Source organism: Melanerpes formicivorus, unplaced genomic scaffold (assembly GCF_026170545.1).
Source record: "Melanerpes formicivorus ecotype bairdi unplaced genomic scaffold, bMelFor1.0.p_v2 SCAF_8, whole genome shotgun sequence".
Lineage (NCBI taxonomy): Eukaryota > Metazoa > Chordata > Aves > Piciformes > Picidae > Melanerpes > Melanerpes formicivorus.
In genome coordinates, this window is record NW_027142360.1 from 25,695,143 (window position 1) to 25,715,272 (window position 20,130).

The 20,130-nt window shown below is 50.1% G+C and overlaps 1 protein-coding gene across 2 annotated transcripts in view; it reads left to right on the forward strand.

The window, feature by feature from the left end:
- The first annotated feature begins 11,482 nt into the window (after positions 1 to 11,482).
- The window catches only part of NTN4 (netrin 4), a 40,832-nt gene continuing 32,184 nt past the window's right edge, over positions 11,483 to 20,130 (forward strand). For both annotated transcript variants that reach the window (XM_068142786.1, XM_068142787.1), the window contains exons 1-2: positions 11,483 to 11,581; positions 16,685 to 17,220. In XM_068142786.1, coding sequence (XP_067998887.1) covers positions 11,491 to 11,581; positions 16,685 to 17,220 — 627 coding nt within the window. In that variant the 5' untranslated portion in view covers positions 11,483 to 11,490. The remainder of the gene's footprint in view (positions 11,582 to 16,684; positions 17,221 to 20,130) is intronic.

Consider the following 20,130-nt stretch of genomic DNA (forward strand, 5'->3'; position numbering starts at 1 on the left):
AATTTTCTCCAGTCAGTCCAAAGGAGAGCTTTAATTTCCCTAGAAAGGACAAAAGAAAGAAAAAAGCATAGCCCCGGGGAAGGGAGGAAAGACAGACATTATAAACCCATAAGACAGTATTTCCCCTTCTGAGAGGGACTTTTTGGAGACATTATGCTCAGAAGTCCATTATTACAAGATTTCTTGTGATTTATGACAAATCTGAGAGCTGACAGAAAATACTTGACATAAATCAGTTAATATTGCAGAAGGCCTTGGGAACAAGCTAGCACAGGCTTTTGACTTGTGACTGCAGAGAAACTCCACTTCCTACACCCAGACAGCTCATGAGCACAGCATCAGAGAGTGGCTCAGGTTGGAAGGGATCTCAGAAATCATCTGCTCCAGCTCCACCACCATGGGCAGGGCAACCTCTCAACTAGACTCAGCTGCTCAAGGTCTCATCCAACCTGGCCCTGAACACCTCCAAGGAGGGACCATCCACAGCCTCCCTGGGCAACGTGTTCCAGAGTCTCACCACCCTTGTACTGAAGAACTTCTTTCTTAGATCCAGTCTGAACCTACTCTCCCTCAGCTTCAGACCATTCCCCCTTGTCCTGTCTCTAGACATCCTTATGAAAAGTCTCTCTGCAGCCTTCCTGTAGGATCCCTTCAGCTATTGGAAGGCAGCTCTAAGGTCCCCATGGAGTCTTCTCTTCTCCAGGCTGAACAGCCCCAGCTCCCTCACCTCTCCTTATAGCAGAGCTACTCCAGCCCTTGGATCACCTTTGTGGCCTCCTCTGGACTCCAACAGCTCTGTGTCCTTCTGATGCTGGGGACACCAGAACTGGAGGCAGGATTGGAGGTGGGGTCTCAGCAGAGTGGTGAACATTATGGTTGTGATGTGGACACATGCAAGCCAGTTGCTGGGTTTGGGGGGAGGATTGTCCTTTAGTCTGCTTTGTTTCCTTTTTTCCCTTTTTCCCCCTTTTTTCTTTTTTTTTTTTTTTTTTTTTTTACTTTTTCCCCCTTTTTTCCTTCCCCCCCCCCCTTTTCCCCTTTTTCCCCTTTTCTTTCCTTTTTTCCCCTTTTTTCTTTTTTCCCTTTCCCCCCCCTTTTCCCCTTTTTTCCTTTTTTTTCCCCTTTTCTTTCCTTTTTTTCCCCCTTTTTTCCTTTTTTCTTTTAGCATCATCTCAAAATTGAACTGGGCAAAAGAAAGCCAAACTGTGCTCCATATCCACTCTTGCTCTCCAAAGCAGAAGCAACCACTGCTGCTCCCTGCATGCTAAAAGCCTGCTGTCAGCCTGCTCAGTGTCAGCCCCAGCAGGCATCGCTCTCCCCAAAGTGCAGAGCTTCTGTGCTTAGGAGGCCACAGACAAACCCACAGAATTATTCACTGAATAAAAAGCAAACCAGCAACCAAGCCCAAACCACATCATCCCAAGATAGAAAATATAAATCACTGCCCTGAAGATGAAGGCTGAGGACTAACCCTTCACAAATGCAATCTAATGAGTCACCCCTGGCCGCTCTCCAGGCTCTGTTTTGAACTCGGTTCTGCTTCTGCCTTCCTTTGCAGTCTGGGATAATTTGATTATTTTCATTGTGCCTCTACTTCTGTTCATGAAGTGGATCCAAAATAATGTGTTCCACTTCTCCATGCCTTTCACACAGTGAAGCTGGCTCAGATTTACCAATGTATTGCTGCAGTGACAGGGAGTGTGGTGTATGTTAAATAAAGCAGCAGGTCAGAATTAATGGAATGGAATGGAATGGAATGGAATGGAATGGAATAGAATAGAATGGAATGGAATAGAATAGAATAGAATAGAATAGAATAGAATAGAATAGAATAGAATAGAATAGAATAGAATAGAATAGAATAGAATAGAATAGAAAAAATAGACCAGGTTGGAAGAGACCCTCAAGATCATCACGTCCAACCCATCATCCACCACCACCTAATCAACTAAACCATGCAACCAAGCACCCTATCAAGTCTCCTCCTAAACACCTCCCATTATGGTGACTCCACCACCTCCCTGGGCAGCACATTCCAATGGGCAATTACTCTTTCTAGGAAGAACTTTCTCCTCACATCCCACCTAAACTTCTCCTGGCACAGCTTGAGACTGTGTCCTCTTGTTCTGGTGCTGGTTGCCTGGGAGAAGAGACCAATCCCCACCTGGCTACAACCTCCCTTCAGGTAATTGTAGACAGCAATAAGGTCTCCCATAAGCCTCTTCTTTTCCAGGCTAAGCAACCCAGCTCCCTTAGCCTCCCTTAGCCTCATTTAGATGCTAAAATACCAACCAGGTTGTGGTCTGAAGTTGGTCCTGGCTGTGCCCTCCCTTGCAAGGTGCAGTGCTGTGGTTACACAAGGCTGCTGGAGCCCATGGCCAGACTGTGGCATGAAAAAGGGACCTGGGGGCCCAGAGCAGCAGGTTTCTAGGGGACATCAGAAATATTTCTGTACCTATAGGGGGTCTTAGGGTATCGCTAGCCTACAGGAGCAGCAGAAACTCATTCCCAGCACCCAGACCTGCAGGGGTGTGTGGGACATGGGGAGAATTTTGTTACCACCTTGCACCCCTACGCACTTGGGAAATCCTCCCCTTGCCACTGGTCTCCAGCCTGGCTGCCGGAATGTTTCCCTGCTGAACTTCTGGCAGCTTACATCCAGGACTCTGTCCAACTCTCACAGGCTCTCCAGCTGTTGGAAAGGTCTAAATTTATCAGCACATATCTCTCCAGATGTTTGGGGATCTCATCTCTCAGGAATGTATTTAGACATTTTTTTTTTCCAGTGCCAGAATTGCAAAGCTATAAAAAAATCTTCCCAGCCTTAGTAACTCCTGAATCACTCTGAATTTTCTTCTTAAGCATTGCTTATCTCTCCTCACGCTCTCAGGGAAGAACATTGTCTGGGTCATTATTCAGTCATTCAATGTCCCATCTCTGAGACTGGCCAAGAGCTGGTGAAGAGCCAAGAATGGTCCAAAGCCCAGAATGGAAAACTATGAAATGATTTGACCATAGTTAGAGATAGTCCTCAGAGTTCAGTGTCTCTTCTGTGTCTTTAAAAAGGTTTTGCTCCTGGCTGTTGATACCAGACTCCTCATTCACCTCCAGCTACGTGTGTGTGTGTGTTTGTTTGCTTCCCTTCAAACTCCTGGCTCTGCAGGTCAGCAAGTTCTGCTTTATGATCTGTAGAGACACAGAGATTGGAAATGGAGAAAGGAGCCTCTCATCTCTTTCACTCTCTAAGTGCTGTGATGTTCCTGTATTGTCCATTCTCATGGGTTTTAATGGAGCTGGAAATGCCCTAAACCTCTTCTTTCATTCCTCCTTTCATTCCCTTTTTCCTGGCATTCTGTTGTGATGCTTGTGCTCAGCCATGTGCTGTATTGCCTCAAGCAGCCATATTGGGACTCATACGCAGTTGTGGTTCAACCAGATCAAACTTGGTTCTACTTTGATTCCACCTGCCCTTGGCCTTTAAGAAGGACATAGAGGTGCTGGAGCATGTCCAGAAAAGGGCAGCAAGGCTGGTGAGGGGTCTTGAACACAAACCCTAGGAGAAGTGGCTGAGGGGACTGGGGTTGTTTAGTCTGGACAACAGGAGGCTGAGGGGAGACCTCATTGCTTTCTATAACTGCCTCAAAAGAGGTTGTAGTGAAGTGATAGGATGAGAGGAAATGGACTGAAGATACACCAGTGGAGCTTTACACTGGATATTAGGAGAAACTTTCTTCACCAAAATGGTCATCAGGCACTGGAACAGGCTGCCCAGGGAAGTGGTGGAGTCACCATCCCTGGAGGTGACTCCAGGGATGCCTGGATGAGGAGTTTAGGGAATTGGTCTGAAAGTTGTGTTAGGGAGATGTTAGGTCATGGCTGGACTTGATGGTCTTAAGGCCTTTTCCAACCAGGTGATTCTATGAATCTCTTTGGTATGTCAGCATCTTTTCAACAGTGGGGTTCCCTGGAGGTGTTTAAGAAGAGACTGGATGAGGCACTTGGTGCCATGGTCTGGTTGATTAGTTAGGCTTGGGTGATCAGCTGGACTTGATCTTGGAGGTCTCTTCCAACCTGGTTGATTCTGTTATAAGCAGCCCTCTGGGTCCTGTCTAAGGAGGTATTTTCTATTATGGACAAGGTCTTGGGCCACAAGGAGCACTAATTCATTGCCTGTGTTCTGGTGGGCAGTGAGCCTAATCCCATTGGCATCATAAAACTCAAGCTAAAGGACTAGGCTTGAAAGACTTAGTGGTGCTTCAGGCAGTAGGAATGCAATTTCCACTGGGACTGGGGCCACAAATAGACAGAAGTGTTGCAGATCTTAGTGTTCTGTCATCTGCTTTTGAGGCATCTTGCCATCTTCTTGTCCTCACTGTCCTGAATGACCTGCCTGTGCTCCCTGTGAGGGGACAGAGAGCCTCATGTGCCCAGGAATGGGACTGGAGGGCATTAGAGATCCAGGACATGAACAGGTAACTCCTTGTGCTAGATGGATCAGCAGATCAAAGCAGCATGCACCCTGCACATGTTCAAGGGTATTTCTTTAGACTCTGGTGCCCCTGCCATGCATGGGGCCCAAAGGAGTGGTTGTTTGTGTGATGAAAGCTGGTGAAGGGTCTAGAGAATGAGTCTTATGAGGAGAGGCTGAGAGAGCTGGGGTTGTTCAGCCTGGAGAAGAGGAGGCTGAGGAGAGACCTCATAGCTCTCCATAACTCCCTGAAAGGAAGGTGGAGTGAGGTGGGGGTTGGGCTCTGCTCCCTAGTATCAGGTGATGGAATGAGAGGAAATGGCCTGAAATTGTGCCAGGGGAGATTAGGGAAAATTTGTTTGCTGCTGGAGTGGTCAGGGATTGGGAGAGGCTGCCCAGGGAGGTGGTGGAGTCCCCATCCCTGGAGGTGTTCAAGAAATGTGTGGACACGACAGTTTGTGTCATGGTTCAGTGGCCATGGTGGTGTTGGGTTGAAGGTTGGACTTGATGATCTTAGAGTTTTTTTTCCAGCTGAAATAATTCCATGATTCTGTGATTTAAGGCTCACCATATCAGCCTGGCTCTAGCCTGCTGGATAAGTGGCTGTGCAGAGTGAAGCTGGCTCAACTTCTTTTTCTCCTCTGAGAAGTCCTAGGAGCTGCTTCCTAAACCTAAAGGCATGTGGCCAGAGTGTCCTCTGGAACAATCTGTCATTTTGCTGGTATGTACTGCAAAATGTCTCCAGACCCCCTTGTTCCTGCTGGATATTGTGGAATTCAAAGCACACACAGCAGGGCCTGGAAATCTGAGCTGCCTTGAGGAGGATGGAGATCCCCCAGAGGACTCTTGGATAGATCAAGCTTCATTCTGGCCATGCTGGTACTTCTTGTCTTCATTGCTGCCTGCAGCGTGGTTCAGAGGCACCAAAACTAGCTGTAAGCAAGAGCTTAATACAGGTTAATTGAGCTTAATTGCTCAATTTTCAATCAGAGCAAAAGCCATGAGGCCCCTGGCATCTTTAATGTAAGGCAGCTGGGAACAGGGTTACTCAGGCTGGCTCCCTGGCTGCCTTCCCTCTCTGCACATGTCCAATTCCATGAACACACTCAACAACCAGGGCTGTCATCTTTAACTACCTACAACAGATGATGTTTAAAAGCTCCCTAGTGATCCAAGCTTGAAAGCAGCCAAAGGGTGACTGGACTGAACGAAGCCTCACATGCCTGAGCTACGTGAATCTGTAGCTCTGCTACGTTCTGTTGTCACAACAGACACAGCACACTCCACATTTATGGAACTCTTTCAGTTTAAAGAGCTAAGTGGTCTTCCACTTCTGAGGAGCTGATTAATTTGACCAGATGATATACTCCAGAGAATTTGCTGGATGTGTTTCAGAAGTACCAAAGAAGAGGAAAGGCTGAGAGAGCTGGGTTGGTTCAGCCTGGAGAAGAGGTTTAGGGGAGACCTTATTGCCATGGACCAGGACATAAAGGGTGGCTGTAGGAGGGTGGAGAGTTCCTTTCTACCAGGAGTCCCATGGAAAAGACAAGGGGTGATGGGGACAAGTTCCTGCTGGGCAGATTCCCATTGGACCCCAGAAGAAAATGTTTCCCCATGAGAGCAGACACTGGAATCATCTGACCAGGGAAGTGGTAGAGTCCCCTCCATTGGACAGTTTTAAGGCTCAGCTTGGCATGGTGCTGGGCCAGCTCATGTCAACTACACCATCACCAAGAATGGTTGGACCAGATGATCCTTGAGGTCCCTTCCAGCCTGGCATTCTGTGATTCCATGAAATTCCCAGTTGAAGATGTATTTCCCACTGTAAAGTATGCCAGCACTCAGTGACACTCACATCCTGTAACCTGCAGCACCTGAGAGCTCCTGGGCTGGCACAGAGCTCATTCTGGTGCCAAGTCTTTCTTCTCCCTAGTATCAGGTGCTGGAACAAGAGGAAATGGCCTGAAATTGTACCAGGGCACGGGGGTTAGGTTGGATATTAGGAAATATTTCTTTGCTACAAGAGTGGTCAGAGATTGGCACAGGCTCCCAAGGAGGTGATGGAGTCCCCATCCCTGGAGGTGTCCAAGAAACCTGTGGCCATGGCACTTTGGGACATGGTTTAATGGCCATGGTGGCATTGGGTTGATGGTTGGACTCAATGATCTTGGAGGCTTTTTCCAACCTAAACAATCCTATGATTCTGTGGAAGAGTTGGATGCTGTGAGAGTCCCCAGGGCACTCAGCCTGCACAGCAGCCCAGGGGTGAAGAGCATTATGGAAGGGTGATGCTGAGGGACTGAACCAAAGGGGTGGCATAGCCCCACAAGCATCTATACTCCCATAAACTTGGGCTCCTGTAGACAGGTCCTGCTGGCAGATGCACCAGTTGAGACAGGAGCAAATGCTCCTTTGCCACAGGAGAAGGCACAGAGTGGAGCATGGCAGAGTGGTCTCTGTCTCCACACATGTATTAACTGCAGATGGCAGAGGACATCTCTCTTGGTTGCCCTGAATTCCAGTGTTGGGCTTTTGTCTCACCTTGCATCAGGGGTAAGATGGAGCAATGCTGAGGATCATTCACCCTGCAGGACCTGGCTGTGGTAGGCCACTGCAGGAGAGGTGGTTCTCAGAGAGGAAAGATGTGGTGATCCTGCTGCTCTTGGTGGCTTTCCAGCATAAGACAGCATCTGGACCAGCTCCTGGTGCAGCTCAGAGGGCCATGGAGAGGCAAAAGCAGGCATCCTTGCCTAACCCCAGCTTCACTCTTATCCCACCCCTGCAGCCACTGTTGGATGTGGGGCTGCCCTTCAGCATCCTGCTCCCAGCTTTTGAGCTGGATGCCAGGGCTGAAAGGAGGGCCAGTGGGGGCCTGGGCGGGCTGTGCCCAGCCTCATCCCACAGCCAGCCATGGCTGGCTGCCTTGCAGTCCTGGCCATCTCTCAGTGCTGCAGCTGCTCTCCTTGCCTGCTGGGAGCATTTTGGAGGCTTTCTTCTGACTAGCTGCTGAAGTTGGCAGAGGTGGCATTCAGGAAGCAGCCAGCAGGTTAATCCTTCTAATAATTCATAGCATGCAGAATGGAGTGGAGAACTGACACAGAAAGCATTGGGGTGCTCTGGTTTTTCATTGTCTTCATATCTGCATATCAATTACCCAGGAAAGGAGGGAAGGAGAAAGGGCAGAGGTTACATGGGAGCTAAGAAAACAGTGACAGCAACAAGGCAGCACTTTTCTTTCTTTAGCAAGTCCTCTCCATCCCTTTCTCTCTTTTACTTTACTCCCAAATCCCTTATAAATGAACATGGTCAGATTAGCTGGGTCCCCTTCCTTCCTGCCTGTCCAAAAGAGATGGGAAAACAAAAAGGAAAAGGAAAAGGAAAAGGAAAAGGAAAAGGAAAAGGAAAAGGAAAAGGAAAAGGAAAAGGAAAAGGAAAAGGAAAAGGAAAAGGAAAAGAAAAAGAAGAATAAGAAGAAAAAGAAAAAAGAAAGACCAAGGAAAAATACCCAAACTCAAAATGCCTGGAGCCATGGCTTGTGGATAAAAACCATGCTCAATAAATGATGTGGGGGATTGAGCCATGGTTTGGAGAATAACATTCCCAGTTCACTCCTTGCTTCCAGAAAAGCCTTTCAAAAGTGTTGTTGGAAATAGGGAGTTGGGCTGCTGTTTCCAGAACCTCATGCACCTGGGGCCAGGCCTGTGTGCTGCCAGGCAAGCCCCTGCAGTGCTGGGCTCGAGGGCTGACCTTCCTTTGCTAAGACAAATCCCTGCCAGAAGGGATTTTGGTGCTGTTGGTCAGAGATGTGTGGCAGCTACAGGACCTCCTGGACACCTGAAACAACTTTAATCTTTTCTCCCTCCCATGAGTCCCAAGAGAGGGTTGTAAATGGAAGCAATACCTGAAATTGTGGCAGGGAAGGTTTAGGTTGGATATGGGGAACAATTTCCTTGCTGAAAGAGCTTTAAGGCATAGGAATAGGTTGCCCAGGGAGATGGTGAAGCCACCATGCCTGGAGGTGTTCAAGGAAGGTGTGGACATGGCACTTTGGGACATGGTTTAACAGCCATGGTGGTGTTGGGTTGATGGTTGGACTCAATGATCTTTAAGTTCTTTTCCAAGAAAACCAAAACAATTCTACGTTTCTAGGACTCCATACATGAGTGTGGTTGCTCTTTCACAACACAGAAGAGTTTGGACCAGTGAAGGGGAGATTCTCTCACCCCTCTCTCCCCCACCAGCAACCTGCAGCTGAGCAATGTGTGAGGTGCCTCCAGTCCTGCTCAGAGGTCAACCTGAATGCCCCTTGGTGAAAAAAAAAAATCTACCAAACTAAAAATAAGCATATCTAGAGCTAAAGCACCTCAGTAATTGATTGTTCATCTGGAATTGCTGCCCTGCAGAGAGCACCTGCATCCCACTCAGCTTCACTTAGAATAGAATAGAATTAACCATGTTGGAAGAGACCTTTGAGATCATTAAGTCCAACCTATCATCCAACACCATCTCATCAACTAAACCATGGCACCAAGCACCCCATCATGTCTCTTCTTAAACACCTCCAGTGATGGTGACTCCACCACCTCCTGGGGCAGCACATTCCAATGGCCAATCTCTCTTTCTATGAAGATCTTCTTCGTAATATCCAGCCTAAACCTCCCCATGTGCAGCTTGAGACTGTGTCCTCTTGTTCTGGTGCTGGTTGCCTGGGAGAAGCTTCCCACCAAATAACAATGCTCTGCTTGGGTATCACCTCTGTTCCCTGCACAGAACTAAGGGGGCCATGGAGGAGCAGGGAGAGCATGGCACAGTGACACCACTTTAAGCAGCAGGCATGTCTGAAGGGCTGCACTGGCCCCAGGCACCTCCTGTTAAACTGTAACAGGAGTCCTGCATACCTCCATGGATGCCACCAGAGAAAATGGTGATCTTTGGACAAGCCTCTAGTTAAAAAGTAAATCTGAATTTTTGAGATTTTTATGACACAGGTCTAAGGCAGCCAGCTCTGGCTAAGGCAGCAGGTGAGGTACTGCCCCCATGGTTTGCTTCTGAGATTGACTTCACACACTGGCTTGAAAACATCAATCTCAGCTCATCCCTACCCTTGGCAAGGGGCTTGGGGGAAGAGATTTGCAGAGGATCCTCTCTCGCCACCCAGTTCAGGGGCCAGGATTTCACTCTGAAGGACTTCTGCTGCCTCTCCCCAGGGTTGGCATCACGCCCTTAGGGACCTCTGCCAAATCAGCAGGCTCTGATTCTTTCTCCGGTTTGCCTCCTCAGCATCTCCGAGGAGGGAGAGGCCATCTCCTAGGCCTGTCACTCCTGCTTATTGCCCTCTAACTTACTGGGGCATGTTCAGGGAACATCATCACTCCTCAAACACTACTTAAGTATGATTGAGAAATGACATCAGACAAAGCCAGGTGATGTTCACATTTCTGGGCCTTTCCATCTACCTGGGTACCTCCAACCACACTGCAAGAATGACAGCTAGAAACACCTCTTGTTCTTCCTTAGCCAGCAATTGTGAGCCCACAGGATTCATGAACAAAGTCGGGGAAGAGAGAGGTGGACACTCTTCTCCTCATAACTATATCATTTTCTCCTCTGGCCCTTCAAGATGCCCACACCTGGGGGGGGTGTGGGGGGGGGTGGGCAGTGAAAACAGCAGTGGCAACAGAAGCAAAATGCTTCTCTGTGGTACCAAAGCCAGCCCTGAGAGATCAGAAAGGTGACAAAGATCAACCTCCCTGCAAGGGCTGAAGGTGCAGCCTTTTTGAAACACACTGCAGGAGGAAGCATGGCAGTCTTGTAAAATAGGGTTGTTCTTAAGTTCTCCCAGTTCAAAGTGCAGAGAAAGAAGTAGGAAAGATTTAGTAATGCTTGCAACATGTTCCTCCCGGGTTCAATTCAGGTAAGTGAAAAAGGTGGCTACTCAGAAGGTCCCCACCCTTGCTCTCCTCGTGTCCCTCTGCTGACACCTGAAAAGGTAACAGTGTGGTGGTAAAAAACAGATGTATCTTGGTCTTGGCCGATTTTCTGAGACCAAAGCTTGGGCTGAGTTTTGGTAATCAGTGCTGTCAAACACTTATACTGTATGGGACCTGTGAGCCAAGCCATGGATTGCCAAGTCCTGGGAAAGAAAGGAGAAGCCTGGAGAAGGATCCCAAGAGACCTTAGAACAGCATTTCAGTATCTGAAGGGGACCTTCAGAAAGGCTGGGGAGTGACTGTTTAGAAAAGCTTGGAGTGATAGGACGAGGGGCAATGGCTTAAAACTGGAGCAGGGTAGATTTAGGTTGGACATCAGGAGGAAGTTCTTCACGAGGGTGGTGAGACACTGGAACAAACTGCCCAGAGATGTTGAAGCCTCATCACTGAAGACAATCAAGGACAGGCTTGATGGAACCCTGAGCAACCTGCTCTAGCTGGGGACGTCCCTGCTGGCTGCAGGGAGGTTGCACAAGACGATCTCTGAGGGTCCTTTCCAAGCGGATGCATTCTGTGACTCTAATGAAAAAATGCCCCCTTAGGAGCAGGTGTCTCCATCGCTTGGTCCTTCCGAGATGAGAAAGGAGACCACGGCACGAGAACCGTGGTCAGAGTTCTGAGCACCTCGGGTTTAGCTGCTCGGTTAAGGTCGAGCCATCCCGGGGAACGGCAGCGCCGTGCTCGGGAGCCAGGACCCACCGCGGGGGCGCGGATGTCTCTCCTGGGCATCATCCCGCCCGTCTCGGTGCCCTCCGCTGCAGTACCGCTGCTCGCCGCGCACCGGCAACCGTCCCCGGTGGGAGGGCAGAGCAGCGGCAGCGGCCGCGGCGGCGGGGCGGGGCGCGGGGGAGGCGGGGGGGCCGGGCCGCGGCGGGGGCTGCGGCGCGGCGCGGGGCGGCGCGGGGCGCGTGTCGGCGGTGGCGGGGCGGCGCGCGCCCGCCCGCCGGTGCCGCGCGGGGCGCTGATGCCGCGCGGGGCCGGTTGCGCCGCGGGGCGGCGGGGAGCACGGGGCGGGCGGGAATGGGGAACGGGATGTGGCCGCCGCTGCTGCGCTTGCCGCCGCTGCCGGTCCTGCCGCTGCTACTGCTGCTGCTGCTGGGCACCGCCGCCGCCGCTGCTGCAGGTGGGTTCGCGACCGTCCGCTGCTCCTTGGGTTCCTTTCTCCGCGGGTGGGCGAGGTAGGAACGGGGCTGCCTTCTGCTTGTGGTGTGTGCGCAGACACGCGTGTGCGGAGATGCGCGTATCTGTACGCGCGGTGTGTGCGAGTACCTCGCCGCGCGTATCTGTACGCACAGCGTTTGTGCACATCGCCCTGCCCGTGCAGCCGGTATCACGTATGCGGGTGCGCGCTGCGGGCACACGCGTGTCTGCGCACACGCACATACGATGTGCATGTGTGTACGTACGTGCTGGGTATGCCACTGTCCCCACACGCTGTCGGTGTAGGTACGCGGGTGCGGGTGCGCGGAGCGGGCAGGAGCACTGGCCGCGGCTGCGCACCCAGCCCCGCACCTCTCGTCACAGACAAAGAGGGGACCGGGACTCCGGTGGGGCGGCGGAGGGGAACCCCACGGGAGCTGGGGATCTGGCTGCTCCTCGCTCCGGAGCTGTTCGGTGCACGGGAGGCGGAGGAAAGTCCGCGTTTGGGTGCCCCGAGCCGTCGGGGTGCGGAGGGCGGCGGGCAGGGTGGGTGAGGGTGGATAAGGGTGGGCAGGGTTTTGAAAGCGCCTTCCCGCGGCATAAAGACTTTGCGCTCAGATCACAGAATAGTAGAATTGTTAGGATTGGAAGGGGCCTCAAGGATCATCCAGTTCCAACCCCCCTACCATGGGCAGGGACACCTCACACTACAGCAGGTTGCTCACAGCCACATCCAGCCTGGCTGCAAACACCTCCAGGGATGAGCCTTCCACCACCTCCCTGCCGCAGCGGGGTCCTGCCTCCCCGCAGCAGAGACAATTGGGTATAAACAGTTTGCATAACGCTTCCTCGGCCGGTCAGAAGCTGGCTGCCAATTTTCTTCTCTAAAAAGGAAAAGGAAAAATAAAGGAGAAAAAAAATATTTCAAAAAATCCCAGATGGGAAACAAACATTTAATCAGGCACAAGATATAAATGAAACATCACAAGGCTGAGTGTTGCTAAAATGCTTCAGCAGGAAGCATATGATTTTCCATGGATGTTTTACAGGTGAGTCATGGTCTTCACTACTTCACTACATGCTCTTACTCATCACAGAAGAGCTCAGAGGGGTGGCATGTACAGTGTATGATCTGGGGTGGTGGTGGTTTAGTTGAGCAGATTCATTAAGAGCACAAAAAGCAAAGCACCTTTTCCAGGGCTGCAGCAGAGCAGTCGTGAGCTGACGGCGAGGAAATCTTTGTGCTCTGGCTTGTCCCTGTGCTGAGTCCCCCTGCGAGGAAATCTTTGTGCTCTGGCTTGTCCCTGTGCTGAGTCCCCCTGGCAGCCAGCGTTAGGTTAGGAAGCTGTCACTTTTCATAACTGCATCCCTCATGCAGCTCTTTCCAGTTCAAGTGAAAACAAACACCCTTTTCACAAGGGCTTTCCTCTCCCTCCTGCCTGCCCCTGTACTGGGAAGTGGGGTCTGTGTGCCAGCAGTATTTCTCAAACCCCACTGAAGCCAGCGCCAGCCCCAGGTGAGGAAGGGACCCTCCGTGCTTGGTCCAAAGACAACTGCAGTCAGTGACCGTGTGTGACCAGAGCCGTGAGAAGTTAATTACTTTATTTTTACCATTCTATCGGTTTACTTTTCTCATCTCCCAGAGTCTCACTTGGGAGCTTGGTAGCCAACCTCTCCTGGCTGGGCTTAGGCAGAGCCTTGCATTCTCCTGGGACAGCTATGCCAAGTCCTGCCACCAGTGCAGTCACCAGGAGACCTCCCACTGACCAGGTCCTCCTCCACTGCCTCCCCGGAGGCAATAATCAGTGGTGTGCAAAAAACCCAAAGGGACTTGATGAAGACAAGCAATAATCTTGATCTGTCTCAGGGTGCTGACTGAGCCCTGCTCTTTTTCTCCTCTTCTCAAACCTGCTTTGCACTCCCACACCTGAGGGAAGCGCAGTGGATGTTCATCTGTTTGTTCAGTGGCTAGCTGCACCGTGTTACACATAGCCCAAGAATCCAGGAAAGCAGCCAAAGACATAAACGAGGCCAGCTGGTGGCAAGCCTGACTGATAACATGATAATAGCACTTACCTACCCCTCAGGAGAGCTGTGTTAATGTTTAGACTACGGTTTGAAAGGGATGTTCAGGCGATGGAAGTGATATTATTATCATTTTGGCAGTCATCTTTGCTTTCCTAGAGTAGACATATTCTGCCTGGTTAATGGTGATCATCTCAGGCACAGTTTTACCTGGTCCCTGTAGAAAACAAACTTGACTGAGCTTTTCTTGTTCACCACAAATTTCCCAAGGCTGGGTGAGAACCAGAGACTGGGTTCAGGAGTGCTTTGTAATGGATGTGTGACAGCTAATGGGCCACATCCGTTCTGAATAATCAGTGTAGAAAACCTGTATGGGCCTTTGGTGGCAGAAATATTTTCTTTCCAGGGTGTTTCTTGAGGAGCAGAAAGAGTGGGGAGCACTGTCAGGCTCTGAGGGCTTTTGTCAGTGTGCAATATAGCTTAATTGCAGCTATGACACTGCAGGCAAAAGCTGAATAAACCCCAAATAAAGGATTTATTGGATGCTAAACTGAAATGACCTTTGGACATAGCAAGGATGCCAAGAAGAAGCCATACTAATTGGCGCACAAAGCTGGCTGTATGACTGGCCTGGTGATAAAGAAGACATTATGCACCTCAGCTGGTTTGGCCTGCCAACATACAAATCATCACAGCTACTTTTCTTTCTTTCTTTCTTTCTTTCTTTCTTTCTTTCTTTCTTTCTTTCTTTCTTTCTTTCTTTCTTTCTTTCTTTCTTTCTTTCTTTCTTTCTTTCTTTCTTTCTTTCTTTCTTTCTTTCTTTCTTTCTTTCTTTCTTTCTTTCTTTCTTTCTTTCTTTCTTTCTTTCTTTCTTTCTTTCTTTCTTTCTTTCTTTTTTTCTTTCTTTCTTTCTTTCTTTCTTTCTTTCTTTCTTTCTTTCTTTCTTTCTTCTTTCTTTCTTTCTTTCTTTCTTTCTTTCTTTCTTTCTTTCTTTCTTTCTTTCTTTCTCTCTCTTTCTCTCTTTCTTTCTTTCTTTCTTTCTTTCTTTCTTTCTTTCTTTCTCTCTTTCTCTCTTTCTCTCTCTTTCTCTCTTTCTCTCTTTCTCTCTTTCTCTCTTTCTTTCTCTCTTTCTTTCTCTCTCTCTTTCTTTCTTTCTTTCTTTCTTTCTTTCTTTCTTTCTTTCTTTCTTTCTCTTTCTTTCTTTCTCTCTTTCTTTCTTTCTTTTTCTTTCTTTCTCTCTTTCTTTCTCTTTCTTTCTTTCTTTCTTTCTTTCTTTCTTTCTTTCTTTCTTTCTTTCTTTCTTTCTTTCTTTCTTTCTTTCTTTCTTTCTTTCTTTCTTTCTTTCTTTCTTTCTTTCTCTTTCTTTCTTTCTTTTCCTTCCTTTCTTTTCCTTCCTTCCTTCCTTCCTTCCTTCCTTCCTTCCTTCCTTCCTTCCTTCCTTCCTTCCTTCCTTCCTTCCTTCCTTCCTTCCTCCCTCCCTCCCTCTGTTATGCTCATATACAGTCTTGACCTAGTGTTACCTTTATTAATAACGAGGTGGAGAGCCTCTAATCAAGCATTCCTGCACCAGGAGGGTTACATTGCAGATGGTTTCACACCAAACCCCATGGTGATTTTTATTTTACTTTTGACACTTTTACTGTTGATTTTTAACTCAACAAAGCTTCCAGAGAATCTGGAACAAAACCCACAGCGCCTCAGCTGTGAGGCAGCTTGCCAGCATCATTTCAACCATAGATTTATTATTATTTCTTCTTTTTTTTCCCCCCTGCCTTTACACACATCAGGGACAGCCTTCCCAAACTGAAGCTATGCTTCATTCAACCCTGACCTCAGCAACAGTTTGGGATTGTGAGGACATTTGGGGTAGGGATGGAAGGGTGGGAAAAGAGGTGAAGATTTGAGGTCACTAGTGGCAGGAGATACTCCTCTGTCTTGCAGCCCTGAGACCTAATCTGCTGCACAGTGAGCTGGGGTGCAGCAATGCTGTCCCCCACAGCCATCTCCTGGCATTCTGCCAGCATGGTGTTGCCAGCAGCCCATCTTTCCTGTGCTTTTCTCCCAGCCCCAGGACCACCTGGATCCCCTTGGAGACCTTGGGGAAGGGGTGGCATGGCCACAGTCACTGCTAACAAAACCTCAGCCCTGCTCTGCATCCCTCAGGGCAGGAAGGTGTGGTGGAGGCATCTCCTGCTGCCTGCTCTGCAGTTCTTGGTGTCCACTGTCACTGCCAACAAAGCCTCAGCCTTGCTCTGCATCCCTCAGGTTGGGAAGGTGAGGTGGAAGCATCTTCTGCCCGCTGACTGATGTGTTCTGTCACTCTTGGTGTCCACAGTCACTGTCCCCAAAGCCTCAGCTCTGCTCTGCAGCCCTCAGGGTGGGAAGGCAAGGTGGAGGCATCTCCTGCTGCCTGCTCTGTTCTGCAATTGTTGGTGTCCACAGTCACTGTCCCCGAAGTCTCGACCACCTGGATCCCCTTGGAGGCCTTGGGGAAAGGGTGGCATGGCCACAGCCACTGCTAACAAAGCCTCAGCCCTGCTCTGCATCCTGCAGCGTGGGGAGGCAAGGTGGAAAGACCTCTTCTGCCTGCTTCCTGCTCTGCTGCACCACTCTTGGTGGTGATTTTCCCAACTTTAGAGCAGCCCTGAGGGTTGGGTTGGTTTGGGGCTTTTTGCTTTTATAGACACAGTGAGCCTCACAGAGGGGAGAGCCCATTGGAATGGGCTGCCCAGGGAGGTGGTGGGGTTGACATCCCTGGAGGTGTTTAAGAAGAGCCTGGATGAGGCACTTGGTGCCATGGTTTAGTTGATTAGATGGTGTTGGGTGATAGGTTGGACTTAATGATCTTGGAGGTCTCCTCCAACCTGGTTGTGATTCTGTGACTCTGTGACTGTGATTCTGTGAGAGCTGAGCAGCAGTGCTGTGCTCTCCCTTGCTGGGTACCATCAGGATGTGCTCTCAGCATCCCCCCAAAGCACACCATGGGGCACGTCTCTTGCCGCCGGGTCGGAGTGCGCCCACCCCGGGGGCCAGCTCCATCCCTGTCCTCTTTGCCTTGCAGGTGTGGGCAGCACGGCAGGGGCAGGGCTGGGCAGCCCCTGCGAGAGGGCCTGCAACCCCCGGATGGGTAACCTGGCGCACGGGCGGGTGCTGCAGACAGAGACCGCCTGCGGGCGCGACGCCCCCGAAGCCTTCTGCGCCTACGCCGAGGACGCCCAGCGCCGCTGTGGGCGCCTGCTCTGCGGCCGCTGCAGCGGAGCCCAGGCCAGCCTGGCACACCCGGCTGCTGCCATGGCCGACTCGCCCTTCCGTCTGCCCCGCACCTGGTGGCAGTCGGCCCGGGACACCCCCCGAGAGACCATCCAGCTGGACCTGGAAGCCGCCTTCTACTTCACTCACTTGATCCTGGTGTTCAAGTCGCCCCGGCCAGCAGCCATGGTGCTGGAGCGCTCCCAGGACTTTGGCCAGACGTGGAAGCCTTACAAATACTTCGCTGCTAACTGCTCGGCCACCTTTGGGCTGGAGGATGATGTGTGGCAGAGAGGAGCCCTTTGCACTTCCAGATATTCCAGTCCTTTCCCCTGCACTGGAGGAGAGGTAGGTGTCCTGGGGTGGGGAAGGGAAAGCCCTTGCTCCAGCCATGCTTTCCCTCTGCAGCCTTCACTCCGCTGTTCACACTTCTTTACTGTGCTGCCAGCCTTTGTCATCACATCTGTTTCACAGGAGGGGGAAGACCACAGTTCATTCTTAGGGGATGTAGGCATCACTCTGCCCTTTGTTTGCTAAGCTCTTGACTGCCATCTTTTCTAAAAATGAGAAAATCCTCTTTCCTCACCCAGTGAAGCTCCCTATACGACTACAAATCATAAAGTCATGGAGTTATTTCATTTGGAAAAGACCTCTAAGGTCATCAAGTCCAACTATTGACCTAACACCACCATGAACATTAAACCATGTCCCCAGGTGCCATGGCCACAGGTTTCTTGAACACCTCCAGGGATGGGGACTCCACCACCTCCCTGGGCAGCCTGTGCCAATCCCTGACCACTCTTGCAGCAAAGAAGTTTTTCCTGATCTCCAGCCTCTAAGCCTCCCCTGGCACAATTTCAGGCCATTTCCTCTTGTCCTGTCACCTGATAGTAGAGAGGAGAGATAAAGCAGTCAGATGCTGCTGATTCCTTGGGAAAGCCAAAGGGAACATCACTCTTGATGGTCCTCTCCATTCCCTGCAGCCATGTAGTTTTGGGGTGATGCAGGCTGGTCCAGTTTTGACCCAAATGCAACTGTATTAAAATCAATGGTCACCAGATTCACTGCCTTCACTCAGAATGAAGTATACAACCATTCACTGGCCACACTTTGGATTGTACTCACCACCCATACTGGCCAGGTAATTAAGGAGCTTTTTTTCTTTCTTTCCTCTGTGCATAATTATTCTCTGGTGAAATGAGCTTGAAAAAAAAGAAAAAGGAAGCAGGAAAACATCACATTTGCTAAGAGAAAAAAATAGATGTGAAAAATGATTTCCACAAACAGCAGATAAGAAGCCATGCACTTGGAAGTGCTACCAGTAGAACTCTACAGACTCTTTGGTGCCTAAGTCTGCCCTGGTGGTGCAGACCCTCCCCCGGGAGCCGTGGGGTCCTCCTTGGGAAGGTGTCCGGAGCGAGCAGCTCTTGGTCTCTAAGGACTGCTCCCTCTAGTGGCTCAATGGAACGAGCGCGCTTGAAAGCGGCATCCAAACCTCGCTCTGACCTAACGCACGGAAAGCAGCAAATCTGGTCACAAGGGCAGAATTGTTTCGGTTGGGAAAGACCTCTAAGATCATCCAGTCCAATCGTCAACCTAACACCACCCTGGCCATGAAACCGTGACCCACAGTGCCATGGCCACAGGTGTCTTGAACACCTCCAGGGATGGGGACTCCACCACCTCCCTGGGCAGCCTGTGCCAATCCCTGATCCCTCTTGCAGGAAAGAGTTTTTTCCTCATCTCCAACCTAACTCTTTCCTGGCACAGTTTCATTTCTATATGGATTTTCTGTAAGGGCAGATCTTATGATACCTTCCTCCTAGATGTCCTTGACACTATTTAGTGCATTCATTAGCTGCAACAGCTTCTACATGATCTATGATATCTTCTGCATGATCCATGCTACCTCCTGCATGATCTATGCTACCTCCTGCATGATCTATGCTGCCTCCTACATGATCTGTTAGCTGCCTAATGCAAATGGGTGTTTGTGCTCCAGCACACACATGGTTAGCAGTGGAGTTAGGGCAGCTGTTAGTTGCTTCAGTTCTGTCATTGTACTTTCTGATGAGAGCTTACTTTGAAGTTCTTGGAGGACTTTGGAGACCAGCAGTCATGCCTAAGGAAAATAACCTCCTCCTCAGACCCCTGTGCAATCACCTGGGGTCACCTCTAGCATTGCTTTGCTTAGGAAGCCACTCTGCAGAAAGACTGGTAGCTATTTGTGCACCAGAGTGCGTCTCTGCATCTGGTGTCCTGCTCTAGGAGACTCTGCTCCATGATCTCATCAGCTCAGAAACAAGGATCTTCAAACCTGCCAGACAGACCCAGGATGGTTACTTCATTAGCCCAGCAAAGGGTTTAAACCAGGTGGCTGGCAAGAGAAGCTGCTGTCTTCCTCTCTTCTCCTGCTTCCCAGTGCTAGTACCCCCCAAAAGCTGCCTGAGCTTCCTTTCACAGTTCAATAGATAAAAAGGGTTTATAAGAAAGATGGAGGAAGACTTTTCACTCTTCTGACAGGACAGAGTTCCATGGTTTTAAACTGGAATTTATTTACATTGGATATAAGGAAGGTATTTTTTATGATGAGAGTGGTGAGGCACTGGAACAGGATGCCCAGAGAAGCTGTGGACCTAAGTATTCAAGATCAGGTTAGATGAGGCTTTGATCAACCTGGTCTAGTGGAAGGTTTCCCTGCCCATGGCAGAGGTTGGACTTCCAACCCAACCCATGGTGTGGTTCTGATTCAGGGGTAATTACAAAGTGGGATCTGCTAAAGAAAGAAGGGATGTCCACAAGGGGGAATCTCTCTGCCAGCCTCTGTGTCTCACCCCCTGAATCATGAGGCTGTGCCAGCTTGTGGCACAGGGAAGGGACTGAAATCTGTAGCTCTTGGGCCAGCCCATGGGATGTGTCTGGGGTATTCACAGCATCATCCCCATGGTTGGAAAAGACCTTTAAGATCATCAAGTCCATCCATTAACCAGCTCCACCAGGGCCACTACCACACCATCTCCTTGAGCAGGTTCCAACTTGTGCTCTTCTCTTTCAGCTTTCCTAGGGATCTTTCTGAGGGATGAGGAACCCAGGGCATCACTTGGGGCGTAGGCAGCACCCCAGGGTAGTTCTCACTGCAGTCACCCAGTGGAGTTCCTGCACAGCAGGATGGGGACCATGCCTGGTGAGAACCTGTGCAGATACCAACCTCGGGCTGTCTCCTCTGCAGTTTGGTGCAATGGATGGGGACAGGAGGAT